Source organism: Solanum dulcamara, chromosome 5 (genome assembly GCF_947179165.1).
Source record: "Solanum dulcamara chromosome 5, daSolDulc1.2, whole genome shotgun sequence".
In the NCBI taxonomy this organism is placed as follows: Eukaryota; Viridiplantae; Streptophyta; class Magnoliopsida; order Solanales; family Solanaceae; genus Solanum; species Solanum dulcamara.
The window spans coordinates 72,939,869-72,966,927 of NC_077241.1; the positions used below are offsets into that span (position 1 = coordinate 72,939,869).

Genomic DNA, 27,059 nt, shown 5'->3' on the forward strand with positions numbered 1-27,059 from the left:
TATTGATTTACCCAATGACACTTTTTTCGATTCAATTTATTCATCAGTTCAATTTTTGCACACTCCTAATTATACCGTGTACACACTTGAGTATACTTGATCTTTAATGTTTCTATTTTCTTGAATTATTTTTCTTATCTTCATCTCTTTATACCATTGTCTTAAAATAATTTTACAATAACTATTTAAATCTTCCACTTGTTGGCAAAATAAAATATTTGAAAAGATTCTATTGGTATAACCTTGAGGCTTGCCGTGCCACTGTGGTGGACAAACGTGGTAAATCAAAGTGTAAACTTGTCACTATCCTGTGACACGTGTTCTGACACAATTCACATCCTTAGTGGCTAGCTATATTTCATAAACTTGTAAATACTTCATTATGATTTCATCGCTTGAATTACAAAAATTAGACCAATCTCACTCTATCATACTTTTTCTTCTTTATAATTTACTGAATTTATTATCTATATTTTGTTGTTCCTACACGCTCTATAATAGAAGCAAGCTTGTTTAACCTACGAATTTTGTAATTAAGAGCTATGATTTTAGCGGCAAAGTTTACAACTCGTGGGTTAGACTCCGAACATGAACATGCTAGGGGTCAAAGAAAAGTCAGAGACCATATTCTATTTTTTGCGCACATAAAAGAAAACAGTTTTTTGGTAGATTACAAGTCGATGATTTCTATTTCAACTCTAACAGCACATAATACAGAGCAAAAAATTCGACTCACAAACATCTATGAGCCTTGGGCAAGAATAAGAGTAAAAAGCAACCCCCTCCCCCCCAAAAAAAAAAAAATTACATTAGGAAATTTGAAAAGACATATCTTTAAGCTATAAAATAAGATACCAAAGCTTCTCAAGAGCCCCTAGAATTCTAGTTCTGAAAAATGTCGTACTTTTATCACCTCTACAAGCAATATGTAGATACTGTCATCTCCATTTCATTACAGTCTCCTCACAGGATTCTGTCTTGAAGATCAGACATCAAATTGGATGCTAAGGAGGAAAGCTTCTTTCCAGTTTCTCCAGCCATATTTTTGATAGAGGACATATCCTGTTGCGCCTGGAAGCATAAAAAGGAGACATTGGTAATGAAAATCCAATCAACACCTTCATATAGAAACTGGTGAAAAGCAAAGCATTTTGTATCAAAATTTTCACTATACCTGGAAAGAGAGCCTATTAATAAGTTCTCCAGCAGTAATGTCAAAAGCTGTCCCATCATCTTGACCAAAGAGGTCAGCACTAGAAATGGCGCTTGAACCCTATGAATACAAAGAGGGAAAGAAAATATGTTTTAGAACCTGAGTTTGGTACTTCAGTTTTCAGGTAAACTTCATGTAGCAGTGAAACATCAGCTTTATTATCAGATACAGTTTCAATCTTGTTTTAAAAGATAGGCACCCAAGCAAACTTCGTCAATTATGCATCATAAGCACATTCAAAACCATCAGACAAACTACAGTAATAGTTGATAACCTAATTATAGCATACAATTATTAGCTGCAACAAACAATTGGATTATTGATTATCATAATAATAGCTGAATCTGCTAAATTAAAACCAGCCACCAAGCAGTTATTAGAAGAATCTAGGGGTTGAATATTTAAGCACTACATTAGAGAGCTCCACTATTTTTGAGTCATTACAGATGCATTATCTTTACAACTTGTCTGTAATATGATCCGTGGAAGGCTTGTTGGATGAGAAAAGGTAATGGTTTCAAACCTCTTCAACTCCTACCAAAAGTTGTCCTGAGAAGTCTCTGAAATGGTGGGTTTTTTTTTTTTGAAAAGGAAGTCTCTGAAAAGACTCCAATAGGAAGAGGATCATTAAATCATGTTTAGGCCTTTTATATCTCACTTATTGAATTGAGTAGTCAACAACGTATAAGAAAGTTCCTTACACAGGAGTTCGAGTATGTGAAATAAAAAAAATTTAATCTTAGGTTCCAAATTAAATGTGACATAATTATTAAGAATATTCTATCTATTGCTTCATTTTATTTGTATCTTGATATTTTGTTGTCATATTTTTCTTAAAATCCTGCTTCGAATAACTTATATTTTGAGTTGATGGTCTATTGGAAACAGCCTCTCTACCCCGCAAGTAACGATCAAAATGATTGACATTCGTTTTTGCTTTAGAAAGGAGAAGGGAAAAGGCCAATTTGCACCACCATCCTTCCCCAAAGATCCGATTAGTGTGCATAGACTTCTACTTTCCTTAGGCGACTTTCTTGCCTTACCAAAAGAATTTCATTTCATTTTTCTGGGATATTTATAATAGTTGGTAATGGAGAAGAATCTGAAAAGGCTAATGAGATGTTTTATATAGGGCAGCGTTAGTCTTTTGATGATTAAAATATATTTGTGACTTCTTTAGTCTTTTGGAACATCAAATTTAATTAGTTTATATCAATTCTATCCTAGTTTATAAATGTCTATTCTATTGTTAATTAAACCGTGATAATGAAGTCAATTATCACTCTGGAAGATGGTCAAAATAAGCCACGTAAACTGGGAGGAGGTGTGTAAGCAAGCATACCGAGTATTTCTGTAGAGAAACTGAGGCTTCCCTATCAGCTTTACTCTGATCACCAAAGAATTGAGCAGATGAAATGGATTTGGCATTAGAAAACTTCTTCCTTGCTTCATCAGTTTCCTCAATCTGATTAGAGTATAACGCAAACACGTAAGGCAAAACATATTTATAGCACTGGATAAAGATCAAGGAGGCATAGAGAAGGAAAAACTTTATGTTACACAAACATCACAAGTACACAACCGACAGATCAGGAGAAAAAGAACTGGGAGAGAAAAGGAACATAATCACAAAAAGAAACATCCAAAATTAATGATGCAAAAAGAGAAGCAAGAACCTACTTCTAGGCAGTCTAGGAATACCCTTTCTCCTTCCTTTAATTTGGCAAATAAACAACATACATGACAGATTTCACTGAAGCAGCTTTAACAAAATCCTAGATGATCAGGGAAAATAAAAGCTAGGATAAGAACTCACTTGAACTTTTGAAGAATTGGAACTCGTCTTCTTTGTGAAACTACTGTCCATCCCATAATCTGAAAAAAAACTGGAGGACTTCGGAGGGGCCACATGGTTAAGAACACGAGAGCCTCCAGAACTCGTCTCAGCAGGTTGGACATTGTCTGTGTACTCAAAACGAGATGCGAATGATGAACCAACAGTTGGTGCATTAATTGCAGCATTGGAGGAGGAAACTTGAACAGGCAGTTCTTCAGGCTTCTGCTCATAGAGACTTTCACTAGGCTGTACATGGTGAAGGGTCAATAGACTGGAAACCAAATGACTGGAACAAACTTGTTAAAACAGCAGGAATATTTCTTCTTTTTTTTCTTAGGGGCAAGGGGGTTATAAGCATGATGCAGGAATTTCAAAGCATAAATTTTACATATATGCCCAATTTCTTCGTTGCAAGTCTAATATGTACCTTCTGAGTAAGTTTGCGAGCTCCAAGTCCACCAGACTTCCCAGCTTTCTTCGCAACTGTAGGTTTCTTAAGAAAGGTGCTAACAACTTGAGAGGCTTTGGGTGAAGCAGTAACCTCGGTTTTTTCGTCCTTCAATGAAGACGTTTCTTTTGAAGGTTCACTAGTCTTAATATCCGGAAATACGTTAGTAGCCTCTGCAGCCTGAGAAGCAACAGGAGATGCTGGCAAAGCTGCTTCCTCTGCAGTACTCTTAGCAACTTCTTTTGAGAGTAACTGCCTATACAAGTCAGCAGCCCTTGAGGTATACTTGGAGTCAGTCTTGCCTCCATCGTTCCATCCATGCTGCTTGAAAAAAACTTGAGCACGGTTATTTCCACCAAAGTACATCATTTTTAACTGCTCTGGAGACCACGAATCTAAATTTGTCGATCTGCAAGACTCAGCTTCTCAGTAAATGGAAATAGAAATATAATATGAGTCTATGACAGAGCAACAACAGAAGATTACTATTATTCTTGTTTGACTACATCAACCCCTATTTCCCAACCCTAATATGGTAAAGAAAAAAAGCCTATCATACTGCCATCAACATTTTAAACAACAAACGTAAAATACTAACAGCTAGTCTACCCTCTTCTCCCTTTCATTAAAACAAAGGGTGACCAATGACATGAACTGACAGTTGGTCTAGACACCAAGGTTATCAACAGCTACTACTACTACTATTATGCCTCAGTCCCAAACAAGTTGGGTCGGCTAGATGAATCCTCATTTCTTCATTTAAGCTCATATCATATCATTATCAAAACAAATAAACTAAAACTGAAAATTTTGTTTAAAATGTATATAAATAATACTAATAATATTAATAAATCCAAAAAAAAGGACATGAATTGACATATCCTTTCCACGTCAGTCACTGTTTGCTTTTCAAGCAATCCCAACAAGACAGCAAAGATACTCATTATCTTATTCCCCAGGCCATATCTTAATCTGGACAGGCAGAGTCGCCACAAGTCCCACAACAGTAGTTCACATGTGAAAGGAGTTGTGTATGGAATTGTGGGAAATGAGAAAGGGCACCAACAATGCTCAGTTATTTAAGGAAGAATGCAAAAACAAGCAAAGATCATATCAAAACATTACAAGTTTCCCTGACTACTAGGATGTACTCTCCGGGAGACACTACTTTTTTCTACTCCATTTTGCCTTGTAATATCATTTCTTTTCTTCTAATTTTATTCTCTAATAGTTTTTAACTTCACCACCAAAAGGAACCAGGGTCCATTTTGAGAAAAGATAAGGTATTGTATTGAAATTGAATAAGCACCAATCTAGAGCGTCAAAATGTAGTTGTATTACAACTTACGAGTTGTGCAATTCCTCTCACATGTCTAACAAGAAAACTGAATCCCATAGAAATACCAGTTTGCACCCCAGAAAACTAGCAAGGTAAAGTTCGTACTTATGGCTAAGTATGTTTCACTAGTTGCCTTCGAAGATTCTGTTGTTCCTTCCTTCTCAGACAGTCCACCAAATAGCTTGGGGTATAGTATTCCAGAATTTGACGGATTTTTTGGGGAGATATATCTATCAGCAAGTAAGAAAGGACCCCCCTCATATTCTTCAAAGTACTGGAGACATTGCCCTTACTAGTCTCACTATATTACCATTCATTCTTAATTGTACATATTAAGATGTTTTAGGAGCTGAATGTCATCCTCCGATTTACTTTTCACTAAATCATACAATAACAATCTCCCTGCCTCCCTTTCTTCTTCCACACATCCTGATCTAAATTGTATTCCCCATCTCCAACAACCTTCCCCCTTACCAATTATAAGCCTTGACTTCTGTCAAACTATCAATAAGCCGTGTGACTATCCATGGCATATCCTGTAATTTGCTCCTAAACTCGTCATCATGTTCCAAACCAATAATATCAGCCAGGCACTTTCCTTGTTCTCCCTTTTTTTCTTTTATCCTTGTCCAACCAAAATGGAAAGGGGAGTGAAATATAATAAGAAACTCATAAGGCTGTCATACTGTGATTTCATTGGTAGTTGCCTATTGGTTTTGACCAATTTGTTCTAGTCCAAGCAAGGGTTTGCTTCAATCGGAAACTAACTAGGTGCATAAGACTACCGCCACCAATTTAATCTATATCTGAGATTCGCTCACAACTATTCAACAAAATCTGTCATCTTCCAATATTTCTTCACATTAATTGAAACATTGAACAACAAGAGGAATTCATATCTACCAAAAACCACAAATATCATAATATAAGTGAGTGAACGTTACCATGCCATTTAAGACAAGGTGCATTTCACTAGTGTCTAACTTACACCAAATTCACCGTTTTTTTACTAAAAATTCAGCCATATTAAACCGTACAAGTGCCACGTAAAACAAGAACCAAGCAAGAAATCAGCTCATTAAGCCAAAACAATAATTCTAAAACGAAAAAAATAAACATAAAAATTTACCTAACAAAACTGATGTGAACGCCAAGGCTGCGATGAACTGCCGAACAATCAATACACAAGAAGATCCCATATGTCACAGATGCCCAAGTAGGATTCTTAGCATTGCAATCGAAACACATCTAACAAGAAAACAAAACAAATTTTAAATTAAATCATGTAGAAAATCAGCCAAAAATAACGGATCTAAAACAGATCTCATAAAATACTATGTAATCAAACAAAATTAAGAAATTAAAAATAAAAGAGTTACAACAAACCTTGTTATCGGGCTTGGATTTGAGCTTCCGGAAAACAGCGTTTTTGTCGCTGAAGTTCTCGGAAGCCATGGCTGTAGAAATAGATGATTCTACAAGTTCCAAGAAGAGAATTGAAATGGGAGAGATTGTTAAGAGAGAAATGCGACGATAATTGCCTCTTCAGGGAATGTAAAGAGATGGTGCACGAAAGAGGAATATATGTAAAACCGCTAATCTGCAAATGTAAAATATATATTTTTTTCTTTTTCTTTGTGATTTATTTTTTGAAAAAATCTAATTTGGTCCCTTAATTATTCAAATTTTGACACTTGTAATTCTAGCCAAATTATTATTGAAACACCAACAATATATCCATCCAGTGAAAATTTCATAATTGGTATCTTAAAAAGATATTGATACACCGATCTTATCTCTATTTTTGTGAGATAAAAAATTTATTTTTGATAAACTTTGACTTAGAAAAAAATCTGACCAAACTAATTTGCACGAAATATTACATTTGGTTGGTTGTACATGAAGAAATAATTGCATGAAAAAAAATTCTACTTAAAGTGAATTTTATATAAAAGTTTATCTCTTAATCATTAATCAACGCGTAATAATTCATTAATTATCAATTATTGTATTAAAATTACTATTATTAATCATCATATAAATAATTTTTGAATTATAATATTCACCTAACTAGTATATGAATCAAACTATTGTTAAGTGTGTTGCACTTTTCATCCTTTTACTAACAAATTTATGTAATTTTTTACTTAATATATATTAAGTAAATACCTGTCTTTTATGTTTTTTTAAAAAAAGAAAGGGAATATTAGGAACTGAATACGGTGCGATGTTATTTTCTTTGTTAGAAATATCCCAACAGCTGATTGTTTCTTATTCAACAACTTTTTTTTTATTATACTATACGACGTTCGATAAATATATTGTATTCAACTAATATGAATTTTCATCGCTGGATAGGATTCATTTAGGATAGCGCTCTTTATTAAGAATTTTTCTATATCAAAAACTTAAAATTAAAATTTTTTAACGGAACAGTTTCATCCACTCATCACATACTATAGTGGTTCTTTTTCAACAAACGGGTAGTCCTCTGAGGTAGACAGCTTACTAGAGTTCCAACAGCATAGAAGATTTTCTTTTAAGAGTTCTTGAAAAATTATTTTGGTCAGAATCAAACTTTATACTAATTATGGAGAGAAACTTTTACTCCCTGAATTTTAATTTTTGTCTGTTATATTTTGATTTGTGAATTTTTTTTAAAAAAAAATATTTTGAATCTTATGATCTTAAATTAGAGATATGTTAAATGTTTCAAAACGTTCTTAAATCTGATTATTTTAGATTAGAATTAAAAAATTGCTAAACAAGAAATATAAAATATACCGTTAGCAATCTTAATCATAGACTGTTAGGCATTGGCAAAATCACCTTTCAAGTAAAGACTACAATCATTATCTCAAAGTCAAAGAAGTTAGCAATTCTCTCATTAAGCAAAGGGCACAATTCTTTATTTGCTTTTTAAGGTTTTCCTTTCTTGAATCTCACGTTTGATTTCAACAAAATAAAGATGAATTTCCCCTAAAAGAAAAACGATCGAGAACTAAGTTAAGAAGTCTTAATTATTTTTTCTTACAACATATTAAAGCAAATGAAGTTAATTCATTTAGAGCGGATAAACTCCTCGTTATGAAAATGACTCATATATATTTTTACCCTTACAAAAAATGGCGCATATATATCCCTACCATTACAAAAGTGGCTCACATATATCTTTCATCTAACGAAAGTGTAAAAATTAGTTTTAAATTTTGATTTTTAATTTACAAAAATCCATGTATGGGTATATATGATCTTTCTAGCAAAGTTTAGGGGTATATTTAATTTTTTTTACACACGTAAATTATTTTTGACTTATTTGATTATCATTATTTGAGTTTGTTATTCTTATTTTTTTAATTATTATTTAGTGTAAAAATAAGAATAATAAAAAGAAAGAAGTGTGAATGAAAAAGAGAAAAAAGTAAAAGAAAGAAATTTAAAACTATTTTTTTGCATCTACATTGTAATTTACAACTATTTTTTGAAGATATATTATAATTTAGTTTTTGTATTTGTTAAAAAAAATTGAGGGCATCAATAGTAATTTTTACAAGAAAATTAGTGAAACATAAATAAATTCAACTATCAAAATAATAAATTCAAATTAGTCGTTGAAACAAAAAAGTCAAAAAAAAAATATGTATGAGAAAGATCAAATATACCCCCATGTGGATTATTTTTTATGAAAAATAATTTTAAAAAAAAAATCGCTTCAATTAGAGGGAAAAGGTAATATATCAATAGGGGCATATATGAGTCACTTTCATAACGAAGAATATATCAACTCCAAATAGCAAAGCTGAGGTACAGTAAAACCTCGATAAAGTAATATTTGATAAAGTAATAATCTCGCTAAATAAATATATTTTTTTGAGTCCCGACTTGAGCCAGTTATATTAAAGTAATATTCTCGCTAAATGCATTTGATAATAATTAAAAATAAAGTATTAAAGGCCTAGAAAAAATATAAAGTAGTAATTACTATAATACATCAATAATTTATATATATTTAATAAGTCAATAATACAAGACCAATAACTTTTTCTTTTTAAAATATGATTCTATAGTTGATTGTTGTTTCTTCCCACCAAAACCAAAATTAATCTCATCCTTATTGGTTAAAGATGATTTTTGTATGCCTTTCAAATGATGAAAAGATATTTTACTTGGATTATGATCTTTAAACACCTAACTTTTTCTTTTTATAGTTAACATAAAATCTCTTTATATTCTATAAATATTTTATGCATTTATCGATAAACTAATAATCTCGATAAATAATTTTTTTTTTCTGATCCTAAACATATGCATTTATAGAGGTTTTACTGTATATCATACCCTTTTCACAAAAAGAGAAAAAGAAAAAGACTAGAATCAAACATGAAAACGATCACATGTCTCAAATAGCAAAAAACAAAATTTGAAAGGCAAAAAATAAAAATCACAAGGTAAAAAAATTTCTTAAGACATAAGTTTAATGACACAAATTATGCTCCAGAGCACAAGATTAAGGCGAAATCCATCGGTGACTCCTTAAAATTGACACTAATTTTCATTTAGATACCTAAATCAGGAGATGCTCATTTTAGACACTTATGTAAGGGTTGAATGTGTCATCTTGACACTTTTTACACAGTTGGCATCTCGAGTGTTTTTCACCTATCTGAGTCTCGTAAAAGTTGTTTTTTAATCTGATGTGGCATCATACTTGGACTATAACAGTCATATCTCTCCTATCTATATATTTATGCCCTTTCTTCTTCAATTTTGTCCCAATTTCTTAGCTTCTTTCTCTGATTTGAAAAAAGAAAAATCAGTTTTCTCTCTTCTTCTTTGTTCTTCTCTCTTTCATGTCACGCTTCTCCTACACTTTCATGTCGAGCTTCCCCAACTCTTCCATGGCTTCTTTAGATGAATGTCAATATTATAAATGTGGTAATAAAGCACTATTAAAGACTTCTTGAATCCAACTAAATCCAGGTCGTAGATTTTTTACTTGTAAACTTTCAAAGGTAAAGTAATTCATTATGTTAATATTTTTATTCATATATTATAACTTTTATTCAATGTGAATCTTAAAGCTCCATTTATTTTCGGTAAGTACAACAAAAGAGGAATAAGTATTTTCTGCTTTAATTAGGTGACCTTTTTTATATATATTTGTTGTTTCAAGAAAAAATATTACTATATGTTTTAATTTAGTATTTTCTATTTTTATTAGGTGACACTTAAAGTTAACTATATAGTTAATTGTGGGCTTCTAATTTATTTTTTTTGGTTGATTTTGTAGAAAATAGGTGGCTGTGATTTTTTGTATTGGTATGAAGATCGACAACCTCCTCGAGTAAATAAGGTGATCTGAGGTTTGTTGAAGAAAGTCAAGGCTTTTGATGAAAAAATAAATAGAGCAAGAAATATTTTTATTGTTGGTGTGATCGCTTCTAGGTTGGTAATGTTTGGAATATGGAGATTGAAACCTAATTGTTAAAATGTGTTGTGTTGTTCAGGTATAGGTGGTGGTCTATCATTAGGTATAGGTGGTGGTGTAGTATTATTTTGATGTTGTTGTTGCTGTAAAATTGTCTATGTTTTAAATGAAATGAATCTCCATATTGTTGTTGTTGCTGTAAATTTCTAGCTAGGCTACATTTGTATGTATTTTGATGTTATTGTTGTATACAATTCACAATTCACATCTTGTTGAAGTGAATACATATTTCACTTATTAAAAGTTCAAAATTCTACAAATTGTTGGATATTGTGGTAGCTTTTCATTGCCTTCATCAATGGTAAACTTTAAGATATTTGAGAAACAAGGCGACAACTGCATTATGTGACATGATAATTTAATACCAAAAACAATTAACAATATCACAATATAACTCAAAAACATAATCCACAATGAACTCAAAGTTAGCATTATGCTAAATACCACGATCAGTGGATTAGTTTAACAAGGTTACAATCCTCAAAAGTGTTTATTACGTTACATAGCAAAAAGTATTCAAAGTTGGTGTTGTTGTTACTTTTTCTTTTTGTTTGCCATTTACTGCAATCGGGAGGTAGTGACAGCATCTATGTTTTTTCATCTTAAGCCTCTGGGCTTAAAACCAAGATCTATGCCTGTTGAACTTGCATTCTTAAAATTTGAACCTATTGGTAGAATTTTTTGACTTGAAGTCCCTGACTGTTTTTACAGAAAAAAAGTAACCAAAATTAGTAAGTAAACTGCACTTGTGAAGATTAGTATGTAACCAAAGGAGAAAACAACATACATTGAGTATTTGGGTTCCACTTGCACTTGTGAATATGTCAAATCTAACATTACTTGATCCACCATATGATGGCTTCTTTGTCCCCCTTCTTACAGAATCTTCTCCAGTTGCAACTCCTCTTCTTTTTTGTCCAACAGTCTCTTTTCTCCTCCGAGGTAGTTGACTTGTTATTCCTCTTGTAAAAAGAATACTTGTATCCACATATGGTGGTGTTTAGCTTGAGCTTGTATCATCCACCCTCTTAACTCTATTTGTATCAACACAAACTGTTGTTGAAGAAGCATGCTTGCTTGATGTTGTTGATACAGGATGGCTGAATGTTGTTGATTCAGGTTGGCTGAAGTTTTTTGGTTCAGTTTGGCTTCTTCCTTGTGAGCTTTGACCAGTAAAGATTGTTGGTTTAGGTGTTATCTTACAATATCTCTTGTTATGACCTTGTTGTTTACACATGGAACAAGTCTGTTTCACCCCTTATTTGGACATTTTTTCATACTTCTTTCTTGGTTCATCTTTGCCCTTTCTTCTATTTCTTGCAGGTCTGCCAGACATTGGTTTAGGTTCAGGAGGTTCAATCCTTGAATTGTTAGTTTCAGGCCACATCTTCATATTTGGAATTGGTTGGATGAAATGACTATAAGTCTTTAAGAAGATATCCTTCTTATATCAATGCTCCACAAAAAGTTCAGGCTCCTGTTCTATGTGGCACAAAGCAGCAATAGCATGTTGGCATGGAATGCCTCTCAGTTACTAAGTTTTACAACTACAAACTCTATCAGCCAAGTTAACTGTATGCTTGTACTCCCCTTCTCCAATCTCAAACCCAACATCAGCATTCCAAAGCATCTTGCATGTCCTAGACTTGTCCTTATTCTCCTCTAAGATAAGTCTAGCCATAGGTGCAATATCAAATATCCAGGTATTGGCAAACTTAATCATGTCCACAGTTTTTATCATTATCTTTTTTCTAATTTCCTCCAACATGGTTATTATAGATTTATGTCTACATGATATGATCCACGAGTTAAAGGTCTCACACATGTTATTTTCAACTACATCACATTTGAAATGCTCTTAAAAGAATGCCCTAACCCATGACACTTTTGGATAATGCAATAAGTCAGCACAAATATCCTTACCAAGTTTGCTCATTTTATAAAGCTCATCCTTGAACTTCACTTCAAAACTTGCCTTTGAACATCTCCAGAATTGTTTTCTCCTTTCTTCTCCCTTCTAGGTTTGATTTCAATTAGACCAAATATGTCTAGCACACCTTCTAACTTCAACATTTGGTAGTAGTTCATCAACAACTGCATGAAAATCCTACAAAGAAAACAAATTGCAATTCAATACTTAATAGATAATCTAATAGCTTTAGCAAATGTAATAGGTAATTACCTTTTACATATCTGCCATCACAGTAAGACCTTGTTCAGTACCCAACTGTAGGTCCTTTTTCAAATAATTGATAAAGAAACTCCAACTATGCTTAGTTTCCTTATCTACAACTGCCCGGGCAAGAAACATCTGATTGTTTCCATTCTTGCCAACTTCTATTAGAAGTTCACCGTTGCAAGCACCCTTTAAGAAACATCCATCAAATTCTATTATTCTTCTACATCCTTCCTTCCACCCCCTTTTCAAGGCCCAAGCACACATAGAAGTATACAAACAAATTCTTTCATGGTGTAGTTTCTCTATCCATTCTTAAAAAAACAGAACTACTAGAATTGGTATGTTTTATAACCTCAACATAATCACATAATCTTGCAAATTCCATATTTCAGTTACCCATGGATTCTCTAAGAATCATTAGCTTCGCCTTGTAATAGATGATCCTACCCACATACAATTCTAACTTCTCCCTGCACAATTCTAGTATTTCCCAAATCGTGATAGATGATTGTTTAGTTATTTCATCCCTGAATTTATTTTCTAGGAATTTACTTATACATATTTTGTTCTTATTTGATGAAGAACACTTATGTATAGGATGGTAGTTCTTGATCAAAAAGTTACCAGAATCTCTATCAGTTGCACCATAACACAACCATTTGTATTTTTCTTTGAATTTACATTTAGCCCTCACTTTATGAATTTCATTAGGCCTTAACTTAATCTGATAATTATTTTCTACAGCATAATTTGCCAAAGCCTTTCTAAATTGTTTAGCACTTTCAAAAATTATTCCAACTTCAAAAATAGAGACTTCACATTCAGCATCATACCTAACATTTTTACTCTTCCTTCTTCCTGGTTGATCAACACCCCTAACAGTTTTTACATCTTCCACATCTGTGCTATTATTACTATCACAGTCTGAGATATCAATATACTCTTCATCTCCTCCTAATCTGCCAACATATCTATCCTTCTTATTTCTTCCAATATTTTCAAAGCCTTTATCAATACCAGCTTCATCTACTGGTATTTCTTCAGGTACTTTCTTTTTTCTCTTAGGATTAAGATTTCTTTTGTTCCTCTTTTTATATCTAAAGGATCTTAACTCTTCATCAACATCTGAACCATCTTCATCAGGAATGACATTTATATCTGAGTCATTACTATGCAGATCTGACTCATTCACATCTGAAACATCCTTAGTTTCATTCACATCTGAAACAACCTCATTCTCCATATTTCCAACATCAACAGAGTCTGTCCATGCTCAAAGACCAACTGGAGTTGGCAATTCCTCTAACTTATCAATTTCATGGACCACATAAACATGAAATTCATCACCATCTATTAAGTCTTTCACATAGTCTAACAACTGAATATCAGAAGTAACTTAGATAAATTTATTGTTAATTTTATTTTGACAGTAAAAAGCCTTCACATTTGTGTACCCAAGGTCTTTAGTGTATCAAACAAACTCGATAAGGCTAAAATGATCTTTATCAATGGCAACGATAAATAAATCTATCTCTTCTCTATAAGTAGGGTTAGGGTCTGCGATAACATGACCTCCATGATGAAAACATGTCAATATATAGTCGTCTATATCTCAAAAAGAAGACCCCAACACAATGAAATACCCAAAAATCCCCTTACTTTATCAGGACAATTTCCACAAAAAAAACTAGTTCCAAAATGCTAAAAGAGGGTGGACACAACCAAAACATACACCTTCTTCTTCAAGGATGAAACATGCAAACACAAGAAGTAGTTGATAGAAATGTCAAAAAGCCCAACAAAAATGCAATCTCCAACACTTGATTTCAACTTTTAAACCTGGAAATTGGCAACATAAACTAACATAACAGTTAGTGCTAACTAAGAATTGAATGAAAATCAAGAAAGATTGAACTTTCATATTCTTACCTAGGTTTTGATCGGTGAACTTGAAGATAGGTTTTGCCTTTGAACTGAAGAGAAATTGGTGTTGAAGATCAATTTTTGACCATTTAAACTTAAAGCTATATGACGTGTAAAGAAGGCAAAGTTGGCATGACATAATTGGTCAACTAATTCATGTGGACAAAATTGTAATACACGCGCTTGAGTCTAATAACATATTGTGTAAAAAGTGTCAAGATGACACATTCGACCCTTATGTGTCTAAAATGAATATTTCCTGGTTTAAGTGTCTAAGTGAAAGTTGGTACCGACTTTAAAGGGTTATCGGTGGGTTTGGCCCAAGATTAATGGTACAAGATACATATTATGCCACATGAAATAAGTTTAGTGATACAAGTCACATCACATGTCATAAATTCAGTGACACAAATTATGTCACAAGACATAAGTTCAGTGACAAACTTATGCCCCCAAATAAAGTTCTCTAGAAAATCTAAAGTTAAAAATTAAAAATCACAAATTTAAGGAATAAAAATTACAGGCCATCCCGAAATAGGGTCGGTCGGTGCAAAAACTTGTTTCTAGGGTTCAATGAAATAGACAAGAAGTGGGTCTAGTTTGGGTTTTATAGTGTCTTGAGTTTTTTGGTTCGCTAAACTATTTGAAGAATTAGTCAAATAGCCGTTTGTTCAATCACTTGAATTTAAATAGTCGATGAATATGTAATATATGTATAATTTATGTATAATCTATGTATAAAATATATGTAAATGTATAATTTATTACACACATTAAAAAAAGTAAATAATAAATTTGACCGGATATTTGGGTAAAGATACCCAATTTTCTGTTTAAATGATTAGGTTTGGATTAGGCAAATCTATGGCCCTCTGCTGCTTTGAGTTATGTGTGTGTTCATGGAAAGAATGGATGGGCTTTAGATGAAGGCCCATTGTGTGGGGTAAACACTGTAGCCATCGCCTTAGATTAAATTGCTACCTTCTATTTTATTTTCATTTGAATTTTCTAAATTAGAACTTATGTTTATTTCTTTTGTTTTTTTATTTGGTGTCCGATACTTGTATCCGATACTTGTATTGGAGTCTGATTAAATTCGAATCACATGTTGCATGACCCATTTTGGGAGCAATGATTTCAACCTGATTTTTTTAATTCTTAGGACTCAAATTCGAGACTGCTAATTAAAGATGGAGGGATCCAATCGTTTCACCATAAATCAGGTTGGTAATTTAGAACTTATGTTGATTATCTGGCAGGAATCTTTAAATACGGAAAAGCATTTTCAACCTTGAAAACAAAAGTTCAAAATAAACATAGATTTAAAAGACCTAGGTCACAAAGAAAATAAGATACCCTTTTCATTTTTTGTATTATTCCAAATTTTCGTTTCTTTCTTAACCTCTTTTTAAAATTCAGTTTTTGAATATCTGTATTTGATTATCTTTAAAAAAGAAGTTACAAACTCTAAAAGAAATCCCAAGGTTCAAGGTTTACTGACTTGATAAGCAGTAAGTCCAAAGTAGGCTATTTAGCTGAGATAAATAAAGTGGCCCCGATTGGTTGTTTAAAGCCTACGTGAAGGCTCAATATTTTTAACTACTAATTAGGGTGTGTTGACATTTTTCAAGAACATGTTTTCATGAAATAGGTGGATTTCATACTTATTTGCTCGTGTTTGGTATGTAAATAAAAAAAAAATATTCTAAACATATTTCTATATATAATCTAGACAAAAACTATGAGAGGTGGGAATCGGGGCTACAGAGGTTGGGTGAAGATGAGGTGAGGAGTGTTGGACGGTGGGGAAGAGGATACAATACACATGAAATGCCATTTGTGGAACTTCTGTTTTCTATTTTACTGGGGAAATCATTTTTCTCATTTTACGAAACTTGTTTTTACCCTCATCTGTCAACCCCACCCGCATTTTAAGCGGGTGGCCTCGCCTTTTACAGCTACAAGAATGCCTATGACTCTGAATCCTAACCTCCAACTATGAAGAAAGCCATTTAGAAGTATAAGCTTTCTAGATAAAATGTTCTCCAAAATTATTGACCAATCAGATATGAAAAAATTGAAAAATTATTGAACACACCCTAAAGTTTTGATTATTTCCTTTTTTTTAAAGTATTAATTTATTACTAATATAACTACTACACCATGATTCTTCATTTGACTTCATGACCATTTCTCAATTCTCATTATGCCTTCCATGAGGTACTTGTTAGGAAAAAGTGCAACCTAAAGTGGCCGATCTTGAACCAATATCCTTCCTCCCTGGCTTATATAGTTGTTACTTGTTAGCATTCCAACTAATTAGATTTCAACCAATATAATCATTCAAAAAAATAATCACCTAACAATGTGTTTTAACAAAGTGCATGCATGATGCATTTAGTAATTACAATGTTGAAATGACCATTTATATATGAATGTGGGCCATATAATCTCTAATATCCAAGTCTCCATGCAATGGTCTTAACCATCCTTCTTAATTTCCCTATTTAAATTCCAAAGGAAAATCATATACCTAGCTATCTATGTTAACTTTGGGTTTGATCACCTATAATATTTTTTTTTACCATGATCTAATCAAATACTTTTTAAATAACTATAGTGTAGTATTCTTTATATAATTTATAATATATAAATTTAAAAAAAGTTTTATACCTAAATTCACATAGGAAAATAGTGAGTTTGACTTTATTATCTGAATCAAGTCACATAAAATGAAACGAAACCGAATAACTTGTAATACTTTCAAGTAAATCTCATAGTGTAGTTTCCTGTTTTTTACAATGTATATAGAAAATTAAGTAGATATTTACTTAATTTACCATTTATATACACACAGACCACACCTACTCATATATATATATATATATATATATATATAAAAGTAGTTGGGAGGTCTTTGGGTGAGTGGTTGTAGGGTGTTGGGAAGGAGGGGGCCGTGTACATTTTTTTACTGAAAACATAAAAAAAAATAAAAAATCATTTGGTTTCATTTTTGGCCACACATTGTATATATCTTAGTTTTTTTTCTCACATAATCATTGCACTCTCTCAATTGCTGAGGCAGTTTTCACTATTCTTGGAATTAAATTAATTCTTGAAATTAAAGATATGTTCTCTAGCTGCTGTGCTTTACTTTTACTGTTTCACGATTCCCAAAAATTAAAAATGCAAGAAAGAAAGAATATTCAAGCAACAGAGCTCACATGGACAATTTAAGTCATAGAATAATATTAACTAGACATGTATGGTTTTAGGCGGTCAATGTAAAAGTATCTTGTTCATATATCTGGATTGATTTGTTTAATTATATGTAAAAGAGATTGTTTTTAATGGGTAATTATCAATAGTTCATGATCAAATTAAGTTAATATAGTAAGAGTTTTCGTCTTCAAAATTCTTGTGCATGATATATGTATAAAAACAATTCTCAAAAATTAAATCTACTAATACTTTGATTCCAGCCGTTAAAAAGAGGGATTTTAAATTAAGAAATAGATCCTAAAAATTTAAAAGGTTATCTTCAACAATTGTAATAATTGCTATTTCACAGGTATAAATATCATACAATCATATTTAATTTGATGGAGTTGTTTGATTTTAAAAAAGGATCTTCTATAATTTCGCATGTGAAGAATTACTTCTTTGTTTCGTGTGTTCATTTATAACTTAATTAATTTTAAATAATAATAGATCAAAATGATGGTCGTAAAAAATTCTATTAAAATCAAAAAGCATAGATTTGTTTGCTGTCCACATTATAATAAATATTTTTTTTTGGAAGAACTTGACTACGACACTACTAATGAAGAAAAACCTCCTTGAAATAATGACACAAAATGCACGTTGTGGTGGAAAAATATGGGTACGAATATTTCCAGACAAATCAGTTGAGATATGGGATTAGAGAGGCACCCAAAAAAGATTTTTTTGCGTATAATTCTACATAATTTCAAATGCTATCAATTCCTAAACAAAATAATACCATGCAATCAAAAATCCTGTAAATTCATGGAGATAAAAATAAAATATTTTATCCGTCCTTTTTAGTTATTATAATAAAATTTGACACCATTTTTAAAAAAATCAATTAAAATTATTACTTAACTAATATATTTTTTATTAATTATTTGTTTTTTTAAGTGGCTCTTAATTTGGATAGGGAATGTGAGGTTGCAGTGAAAAACACCGTCTAAAAGGGACCCTCAAAATATATGCAAAGATCATTTACAACAAGGACCAAAAGATTATTAATTGGACGTTTTAAAATGTAAGGCTTGGAGTGAATGGAATTTAGATAAAATCCCTACAAATTAACCACGTGCTTAAGAGTCAACCTCCTTTTTATTTGTGAATGAAAGTGAAAGAAGAGATGAAACATTGTAAAGAGTAATTAACTTTATCTATTATTGTGCAGTGGATGAATAAGATTATTTTTTTCTTTAATTAAAAGTCTTAATTTTAAGCATTAAGTATAGAAAGTTCTTGATAAAATCATTTTTCTTGAATGGATCGTAGGTAGTATTAATCAAAATTAATTCAAATAGAAGAGGAGTAATTAATTTTCTATTTGTTTTCTTCATCCTTTACTTTTCATTTTTGTACGAATGGTTAACGTTGCAAGAAGTAGATTTTTCCTACTAATTGATAAAGTTATGCACTATATTGAAAGGTGACAAAAGGAAGCAACATGATAAATTGTCCTACTCACTCCGGTGCCCCCACCCCCACGCGCACCCACCCACTCACCCCATATTAGCTTGATTAGATATAAACTTTAGGGGAAAACTATATTTATTGGACACACAAAAATAAACTAATTATGCGTCCATAGTCCACTCTTACTTAACTCTCTTAATGTACATTCGATCAAAACTAAATTACTCTGCGTGCCTCTTTTCTAGTCTATGATAGTATCATTCAATTTTTAAATATTTTTTTTATCCTTAATGTATGTTATGATATCATTGAGGATTTTAAAAATATCTCATTAAGGATTGATTTAGTGAAATAGTAGTTATTCCTCAATTATACAATTTCAATATAATGATAATATATAAATATACTGTGATAATATCATTCATATACCATCGAATGAATTAGGAAATTTTTATGATCATAGGCGGATTCAGAATTTAGAGTTTCTAGGTGCCAAGTAGATTTATTGATTAAATCAACTCTAGGTTCGGATCGAATTATTTATCTTTTCGATCTATGTGAAAAATTAAAAAGGAAAAGAGCAAAAGAAAACGTTTTTCAAGCTTGGTTGTGGCAGCTTTTAAAAAAAATTAAAAAGAAAAGTTGTTAGCAGAATTCAATCCCGAAACTTCAATCTCAAACTTCCGCCCACACTGGCACATTAAGAGTACTTTTGTTCTCTAGGTGGCACGACTTTAATTTATATGTATGTTCTATATATATACCTATATACATAGAATTTCCGTCGAAGCTTGTGGGTAGTGTGGAACCCCCAGGGGTCTTAATAGATCTGTCCTTGTTTATGATACCATCACAGTATATATATGATGATATCAATTAATATTTGTGCAATTTTCTATTATGTAATATATTGTTATGATATTATTGAATGTCTAGTTGTTCCTCAATAATACCATAACAATATGCCATATAGATTTGCTCCACCGTGATTTGGATTGGGGTTAGGGTTTTGTTCTTCACCCTCATAGTTGTAGGAAGCGTTACCTTTGTTTCCTTCCGCGTGAAGTAACCCAAACTTGGGTTTGAAGCCATTAAGTGAATTGAATTGCATAGAAAATGGAAAATACAAGCAATTGAACTAAATGCCCTAAAAAATCTTAATTCAAACGAAATAATATTGCTGAAGGAAGGAAAGTTGCGGCCTCTAAATTAGAGTTGGGTGATATATTGTTAATACTAGCAATGGGTAGTTAGTTAAAAAGTACTTAGTTTGTTAAGCCTTTTCGGAAAGTAGTTAACTTCTAGAGTTGGTTAGGAATCTGTTAGTCTGGTGTGTATATATACTTCAATGTACTACACATTATAATTACCACAATTAATCAATGAAAGCTTACTCTCTCTATTTCTAAGTCTTTCTGTACTACTCTCTTCTTCTTCTTTAGTCTCCATAGAGTTCATCAAGAATTTAAATTACTTCTTCTAATTCAATCAAGTCTCTAAAAACTACATGGTATCAGAGCTCTAAAGTAGAATTTTTTTTGCTTGATTATGTGATTTTTCCATAAAAGAATTTTATTGTTTGCTCTGTGATTTAATCTGTTAAACCTTGAAAAACTCAAGAATGGTGTCAAACTCTGCTGACCCTCAACCTCTAAACACTGGAAGCAATGATGGATCATTATTGGGAATTGATCATAACTATACATTGTTCCTGCATACTTCAAATGTAAGCGGTATTCTGATCATCTCCTTTCAACTAACTGGAGTTGAGAATTACTCATTTTGGTATAGATCAAGAAAGATTGCCTTGTTGGCTAGGAACAAATTGGGGATGGTAGATGGTTCTTGTAAGAAAGAAGACTTTCCAGGTTTAGGAGGAAATGGGAAAGCGTGAATGCAATTGTTCTGTCTTATATCATGAATTCTGTGTCCAAGAGTTTGTTAGGAGGCATAATGTATGATTCCAGTGCTAAAGTAATGTGGGATGATCTATATGAAAGGTTCAACAAGGTAGATATGTCAAGAACCTTCAACCTTCATAAAGAAATTGTAACTCCGAATCAAAGAATTAATTTTATATCAGTGTAATATTCTAAACTCAAGAGTTTGTGGGAAAAGTTTGAAGCTCTAGTTTCATCACCTGGTTGTTTATGTGAAGGTTCGAAAGAATACATCCTGCATCTGCAGAAATTGAAGTTGTTTCAGTTTCTTATGGGTCATAATGACTCATATCTGTAGGCAAGAAGCTAGATTCTTATGATGAATCCAGTGCCTAATATTAATCAGGCATTCTCTATGATCCTCAGTGATGCAAGCCAGAGATCAGTAGTGGCTACTGCAAGAGTGTTAGGTGCTGGTCCTGCATATCTACAAGGAATGTAGGGGCATTTGATGTTATGTTGTATTCAAGAGCAAATAGGAGTCGACAAAAATTCAAGAAGAACTATAATTTGTTCTGTGACTTCTGTGAGCTCAAGGGTCATACAAGCAAAAAATTATTTCAAGATTATTGGTTATTCAAATGATTCCAAATTCAAGAAAAAAAAGAGGGAACAATTTTGCTTACAATGTGGTTACTGAAATGAAGGATACCAGAAAATCACGAGGTGAGAAGGTAGTTTAGAGATCTAACGACTATAGGTCTACATAAGCTGGTAATGTGATGTATGATCAAGGTTAAAGTTCAAGAACTAATCCTCTTCAGTCTAGTGAACGGGAGTCATGTACCTTAATAAAGGAACAATACAGACAAATCTTGCAGCTTCTCAACATGAAGTCAGAGGTTCCACATTGTGCAAATATGGCAGGTATGCATACTGCATTTGTAGCCCATAAAGGAAATCCAGAATGGATAATAGATACATGAGCTATCAATCATATGGTGGTTGATCTGAGTTTGTTGGATGATTAGTCCACTTCCAAAATTGAACATCCAAAGAAAGTTTATCTTTCCAATTATGACACAGCCTTAGTTACACACTTAGGTTCAAGTACACTAAATGGCAAAGGCACAATATCAAGAGTCTTTTTTATTTCTCAGTTTAAGTTCAATATATTATTTGTCTCAAAACTAACTAAGGAATTGAATTGTTCATCTTTCTTTTTTCCTGAATTTTGCTTATTTCAGGAACTCTTCAGTGGGAAGGTGAAGATGATTGATAAATAAGATGGAGGATTGTACATTTTGTCAAGCAATATAAATAAAGAAAAACTCATTCTGAAAGCAATTCATTCTCATATAGCTTGAAATAGTGCTAGTCATTCTAGGCATGTTACTGATAGCATGAAAAAGTTAGATATTTAGTTAGTTCATCAAAGGTTGAGTCATGTATCTAGTTCTGCCCTACAAAAGTTGTTAAATCTAAAGCTATCTGATATTATAGACACTATAAGCAAATGTACTATATGTCTGTGTGCTAAGCAAGTTAGACAACCTTGATAGTGACAAATACTTCTTAACTGTTGTTGATGACTACTCTAGAATGACTTGGATATTTTTGTTAAGGTTGAAATCTGGTGTATGTACCATTTCTAAAGAATTTTTCACCTACATAAGGATTCAGTTTATAAAGTGGGTAAAAGTTATAAGGAGTGACAATGACACTGAATTTTATAATGCAAACTATAAAGAACTTTTTAAAAATTTAGGCATAATACATCAGACTTCATGTGCTTATACACCTCAGCAAAATGGAATAGCAGAAAGAAAACATAGACATATCCTAAAAATAACAAGAGCTATCAGGTTTCAAGCCTATGTTTCTTTAAGATTTTGGGGTTTATGTGTATAATTTGCAGTGTGTATTATGAACAGACTACTAAGTAAAGTGATTGCAAATAAGTCTCCATTTGAGAAACTGTACAATAGAAAACCTTCATTGCATCACTTAAGAGAATTTGATTGTTAATGTTTTGCTAAAAAAATGCATGAAACTGATAAGTTAGAGTCTAAATCTATTGCTTGTGTACTTTTGGGGTATGCTGAAGCTCAAAAAGGTTATACCAATAAGTGTTGCACATCAGAACATAATATCAGAAGTTCAAGATGATGATCCTATTATAGATATGATTGCAGATATACATCAAACTCAAATTAGTGCACCCGAGGGAGCTCAGATAAGTCAACTATAAATCCCTCAGGCACCAGCCAAGAAATCAGGAAGGGGAACTAAGCCACCATTGTGGATGAAAGAATTTATCTCTATGAATATTCATGAAGGACCAATAGTCTAGACAAATATAACTCATATGATAATATTGGCTCAACCTACATGGCCTATTTATCTAAAATGTCAAGTGATATAGAACCATAATCCTACAATGAGGCATTTACTGATCCTAGGTGGATTGAAGCAATGAATGCTGAAATCAAGGCTTTACAAGATAATCACACCGGGAGATTGTGAACTTTTCAGAAATGAATAGTCGCAAATTGATATTTAACATTAAGTACAAGGTTACTGAGTAAGTTGAGAGTTTCAAAGCAAGGCTGGTGACTAAAGGTTATAGTTAAAAAGAGGGAATAGACTATCAAGAAACCTCCAGTGCTATTGTGAAAATGAAGACAATCAGGATTGTGTTGGCCATTGCTGCACAAAGAGATTCGCACCTTCATCAAATGGATGTATTCAATACATTTCTTCAAGGAGATCTTATTGATGAAATCTATATGCAACTACCAAAGGAATTTAAGAGCCAGGGGGATAACAAGGTATGTAGACTCACTAAATTCCTGTATGGATTGAAACAAACACCTAGACAATGAAATGCAAAGCTTTCTGAAGCATTGTTAAGTTTTCAATTCAAACAAAGTGAGCATGATAACTATCTATACACAAGCCACACTTCAACAAGTACTATGTTTGTCCTTATTTATGTAGATGATATGCTGATTACAGGAAGCAACATTTAACTTATTGAGGAAACTAAAATCAAATTAAGCCAAACCTTCAAAATAAAGGATCTAGATGATCTAAAATACTTTCTAGACATTGAGTTTGCAAGATCAGGATAAGGAATACTAATACACCAAAGAAAATATGCATTAGAGCTCATTTTAGAAACTGGATTAGGAAGTGCAAAGCCAACAGTTACTTCTATTGACAACAATTGCAAATTAACTTCAAAACAGTATGATAATCGCATTAACTTAGATACTATTGAAGTTGACCCTCAAGCTGATCAAGGTGCCTATCAAAGATTGATAAGAAAGCTACTCTATCTCATTATGACCAGACCTGATATATTATTTGGGGTACAAACCTTAAGTCAATTTCTTCAACAACCAAAACAGACTCACATGGAAGCAACTCTAAGGATTGTTAGATACATAAAAGGTCAACCTGGTCAAAGAGGTCTTCTATAAAGTACAAAAAATAACAACATTACAGCCTATTGTGGTGAAGATTGGGCATCATGCCCTCTAACAAGAAAATCCGTGACTGGTTACTTTGTCAAGGTTGGTGACTCTGAAGTCTCTTGGAAATCAAAGAAGCAGACCACTGTGTCCAAAAGTTCTACAGAAGCCGAGTACATGAGTATAGTCATTACTGTGGCTGGAGTTATTTGGATAGTAGGTCTCATGAAGGATTTAGGTATTGAAGTCCAAAAACCAGTAAATGTCTACACAGACAACAAAGCAACAATTCTATTAGCTGTTAATCCAGTTTATCATGAGAGAACAAAGCATTTAGAAACTTACTGTCACTTTATAAGGGATAGGATTATACAAGGTCTAGTGTGCACAAAATATATACCAACTTAGGAGCAACCTACTGACATGCTAACCAAAGGACTGATCAAAATTCAGCATTAGTTTCTTAGCTCCAAGTTTGGAGTTCAAAACATATTTTCACTTTCAAACTTGAGGAGGAGTGTTAATACTAGCAATAGGTAGTTAGTTAAAAAGTAGTTAGTTTGTTAAGCCATTTCGAAAAGTAGTTAACTTCCAGAGTTGGTTAGAAATCTATTAGTTTGTTGTGTATATATACATCAATATACTACACATTCCAATTACCACAATTAATCAATGAAAGCTTACTCTCTCTATTTCTAAGTCTCTTTGTACTGCTCTCCATAGAGTTCATCAAGAACTTAACGTCCTTCTTCTAATTCAATCAAGTTTCTAAAAACTACATATATCAATTAGGGGTATTAATTATAATTACTTAGAGGACAAAAGGTATATGTCTGTATTAGTTTGCTTTTATGAGAGATGAACTTAGTTTTTCCTAAAATTTAAAGGTATTGATAATTTATTAAATTTATTAATAAATTTTATTTAGACAATTGAACAATATTAGTGATATTACCTAATCAAATTAGGTCTAGAATTTGAGTCTTGAAATAAAAAAAATGGTGGAAAATGCTTGGGAAATATCGAAGGTTCTTAATTATAAAGGTATTGACTTTATTTAAAATAAAAAATAAATTTACCTTGTCAAAACGATTAATATTTGAGTTTTGAGAAAATAAATTAAAGAATGTTCACGTATGTCAATGGTTGAAACGAAGAGAAAAAAATGGAAAGCATTTTATGCTTTTTCCAGATTAGGATTAATTAGATAAGTGATTTTCATATCAATTATAGAGCAAATGATAATGACTAATTAAGACTTAATTGTCAAACACGACTTTCAAATCACGAAGTTAGATTTTTCAATATTGTTTTTTCTGAATTAATTTCAAATTCACAGTTTAAATAATTTTCAAACACACAGTTTAAAATTTTAAATTACCAATCAATAGTAAGGGAGTGTAGGGTATGGAGGAAAATAGTTACGATTGATTAAGGTTTTCAGGAAATATTATTCTAGGAAAATAAGTCTGTGGCATTTCAAGTTAGTTAGTTATGTTCTCCCTACCCTTCAACACATTTCATTTTTACCCTCTCCTCCATAGCCCTCAAAATCACCATCTTAACCTCCGCCATATCTTTCATCGTATTTTATCAAGATTATATACATATATTTTTTAAATAATATTTTTAATTACATATAAACAAAAAAATTAAGTAAAAATTTTACTATTTTCTTGAAAACCCCACCCTAAATGTCTCCTTAATTGATTAACTAAGAATTATTTTCGGGGTTGATATTTGGTAATGTTCGCAATATATAATCAATAAATTGCATAAAAACAACGGAAAATAGCCTAAAATATACTTAAACTATTGAAATTGGTACAAAAATATATTTCGTTAATCTATTGACCTCAAAATACCCCTGAGGCTAACCTTTGTGGCCGTTTTATATCATTTTCACAAACAACCTGATTAGTTTATTTAATTAACATTCACATTTAATACGTGTCACTATCTATTCATTGTAAAAATCAATTAACTAAAACAAAATTAATCCAATTCAAATCCGAATCCAAAAATTTTTTTGTTAGGAGCATTGCCATCCAAATAGGCCTTATAATATGTCATTTAAATTTAATCGAATTTCAATCCGAAACTCTAAAAAAAAAAAAAATCCATTAGGATTCATATGTATATCGTAAGCACTAACGAAAACGCACATGCCCGATGCCCCCATAACTTTTAGATATGCAAAAAATGGGTGTAACATTAATTATTAGAAAGGTTGCTTTATTACATGAGTCACCTCACAAGATATCGATATCAATTAAGACACTCAATAATTCACGGAAAACAATTACAAATTACTATTTCAAATAATCATTACCTCTTCTTCTTCTTTATAAATTTTTAAATCAAAAAGAATATCAATCTCTCTATCCTCTCTATAGACGTCCACTCTTTTAAGGAAGGAATATAATATATAATTCATAAACACCCCAATTTGGTGCTACTCCCTGTCTCGAAATAATTGTCAAGTTTTATCTTTTTAGAGTTAATTAAATTGAATTAAAGTAATTTAAAATATAAAAATTAAAATATAGATATTTAAAAAATATACTTTCTTAATTTATTTTTATCTTTTATATTTGAA

General features: G+C 31.9%; 1 protein-coding gene across 1 annotated transcript; it reads right to left on the reverse strand.

Moving 5' to 3' along the window:
• Positions 1 to 604: 604 nt before the first annotated feature.
• On the reverse strand, positions 605 to 6,427 carry LOC129889695 (probable ADP-ribosylation factor GTPase-activating protein AGD8). Its single transcript, XM_055965105.1, has 7 exons — positions 6,224 to 6,427; positions 5,967 to 6,085; positions 3,478 to 3,907; positions 3,030 to 3,296; positions 2,556 to 2,678; positions 1,175 to 1,273; positions 605 to 1,071 (listed from the first exon to the last, which is right to left on the reverse strand). The coding sequence occupies exons 1-7, from the start codon at positions 6,290 to 6,292 to the stop codon at positions 964 to 966; spliced, it is 1,215 nt and encodes a 404-aa protein (XP_055821080.1). The 5' UTR covers positions 6,293 to 6,427; the 3' UTR covers positions 605 to 963.
• Positions 6,428 to 27,059: the final 20,632 nt, after the last annotated feature.

Bases quoted from the DNA above. Each gene is read 5' to 3' on its own strand.
- LOC129889695 (XM_055965105.1), bottom strand. From the start codon at position 6,292: ATGGCTTCCGAGAACTTCAGCGACAAAAACGCTGTTTTCCGGAAGCTC. The intron at 6,086-6,223 runs GTTTGTTGTAAC...TTTTCTTGTTAG, and splicing joins AATCCAAGCCCGATAACAAG to ATGTGTTTCGATTGCAATGC. The intron at 3,908-5,966 runs GTAAATTTTTAT...TGAGTCTTGCAG, and splicing joins GTTCACATCAGTTTTGTTAG to ATCGACAAATTTAGATTCGT.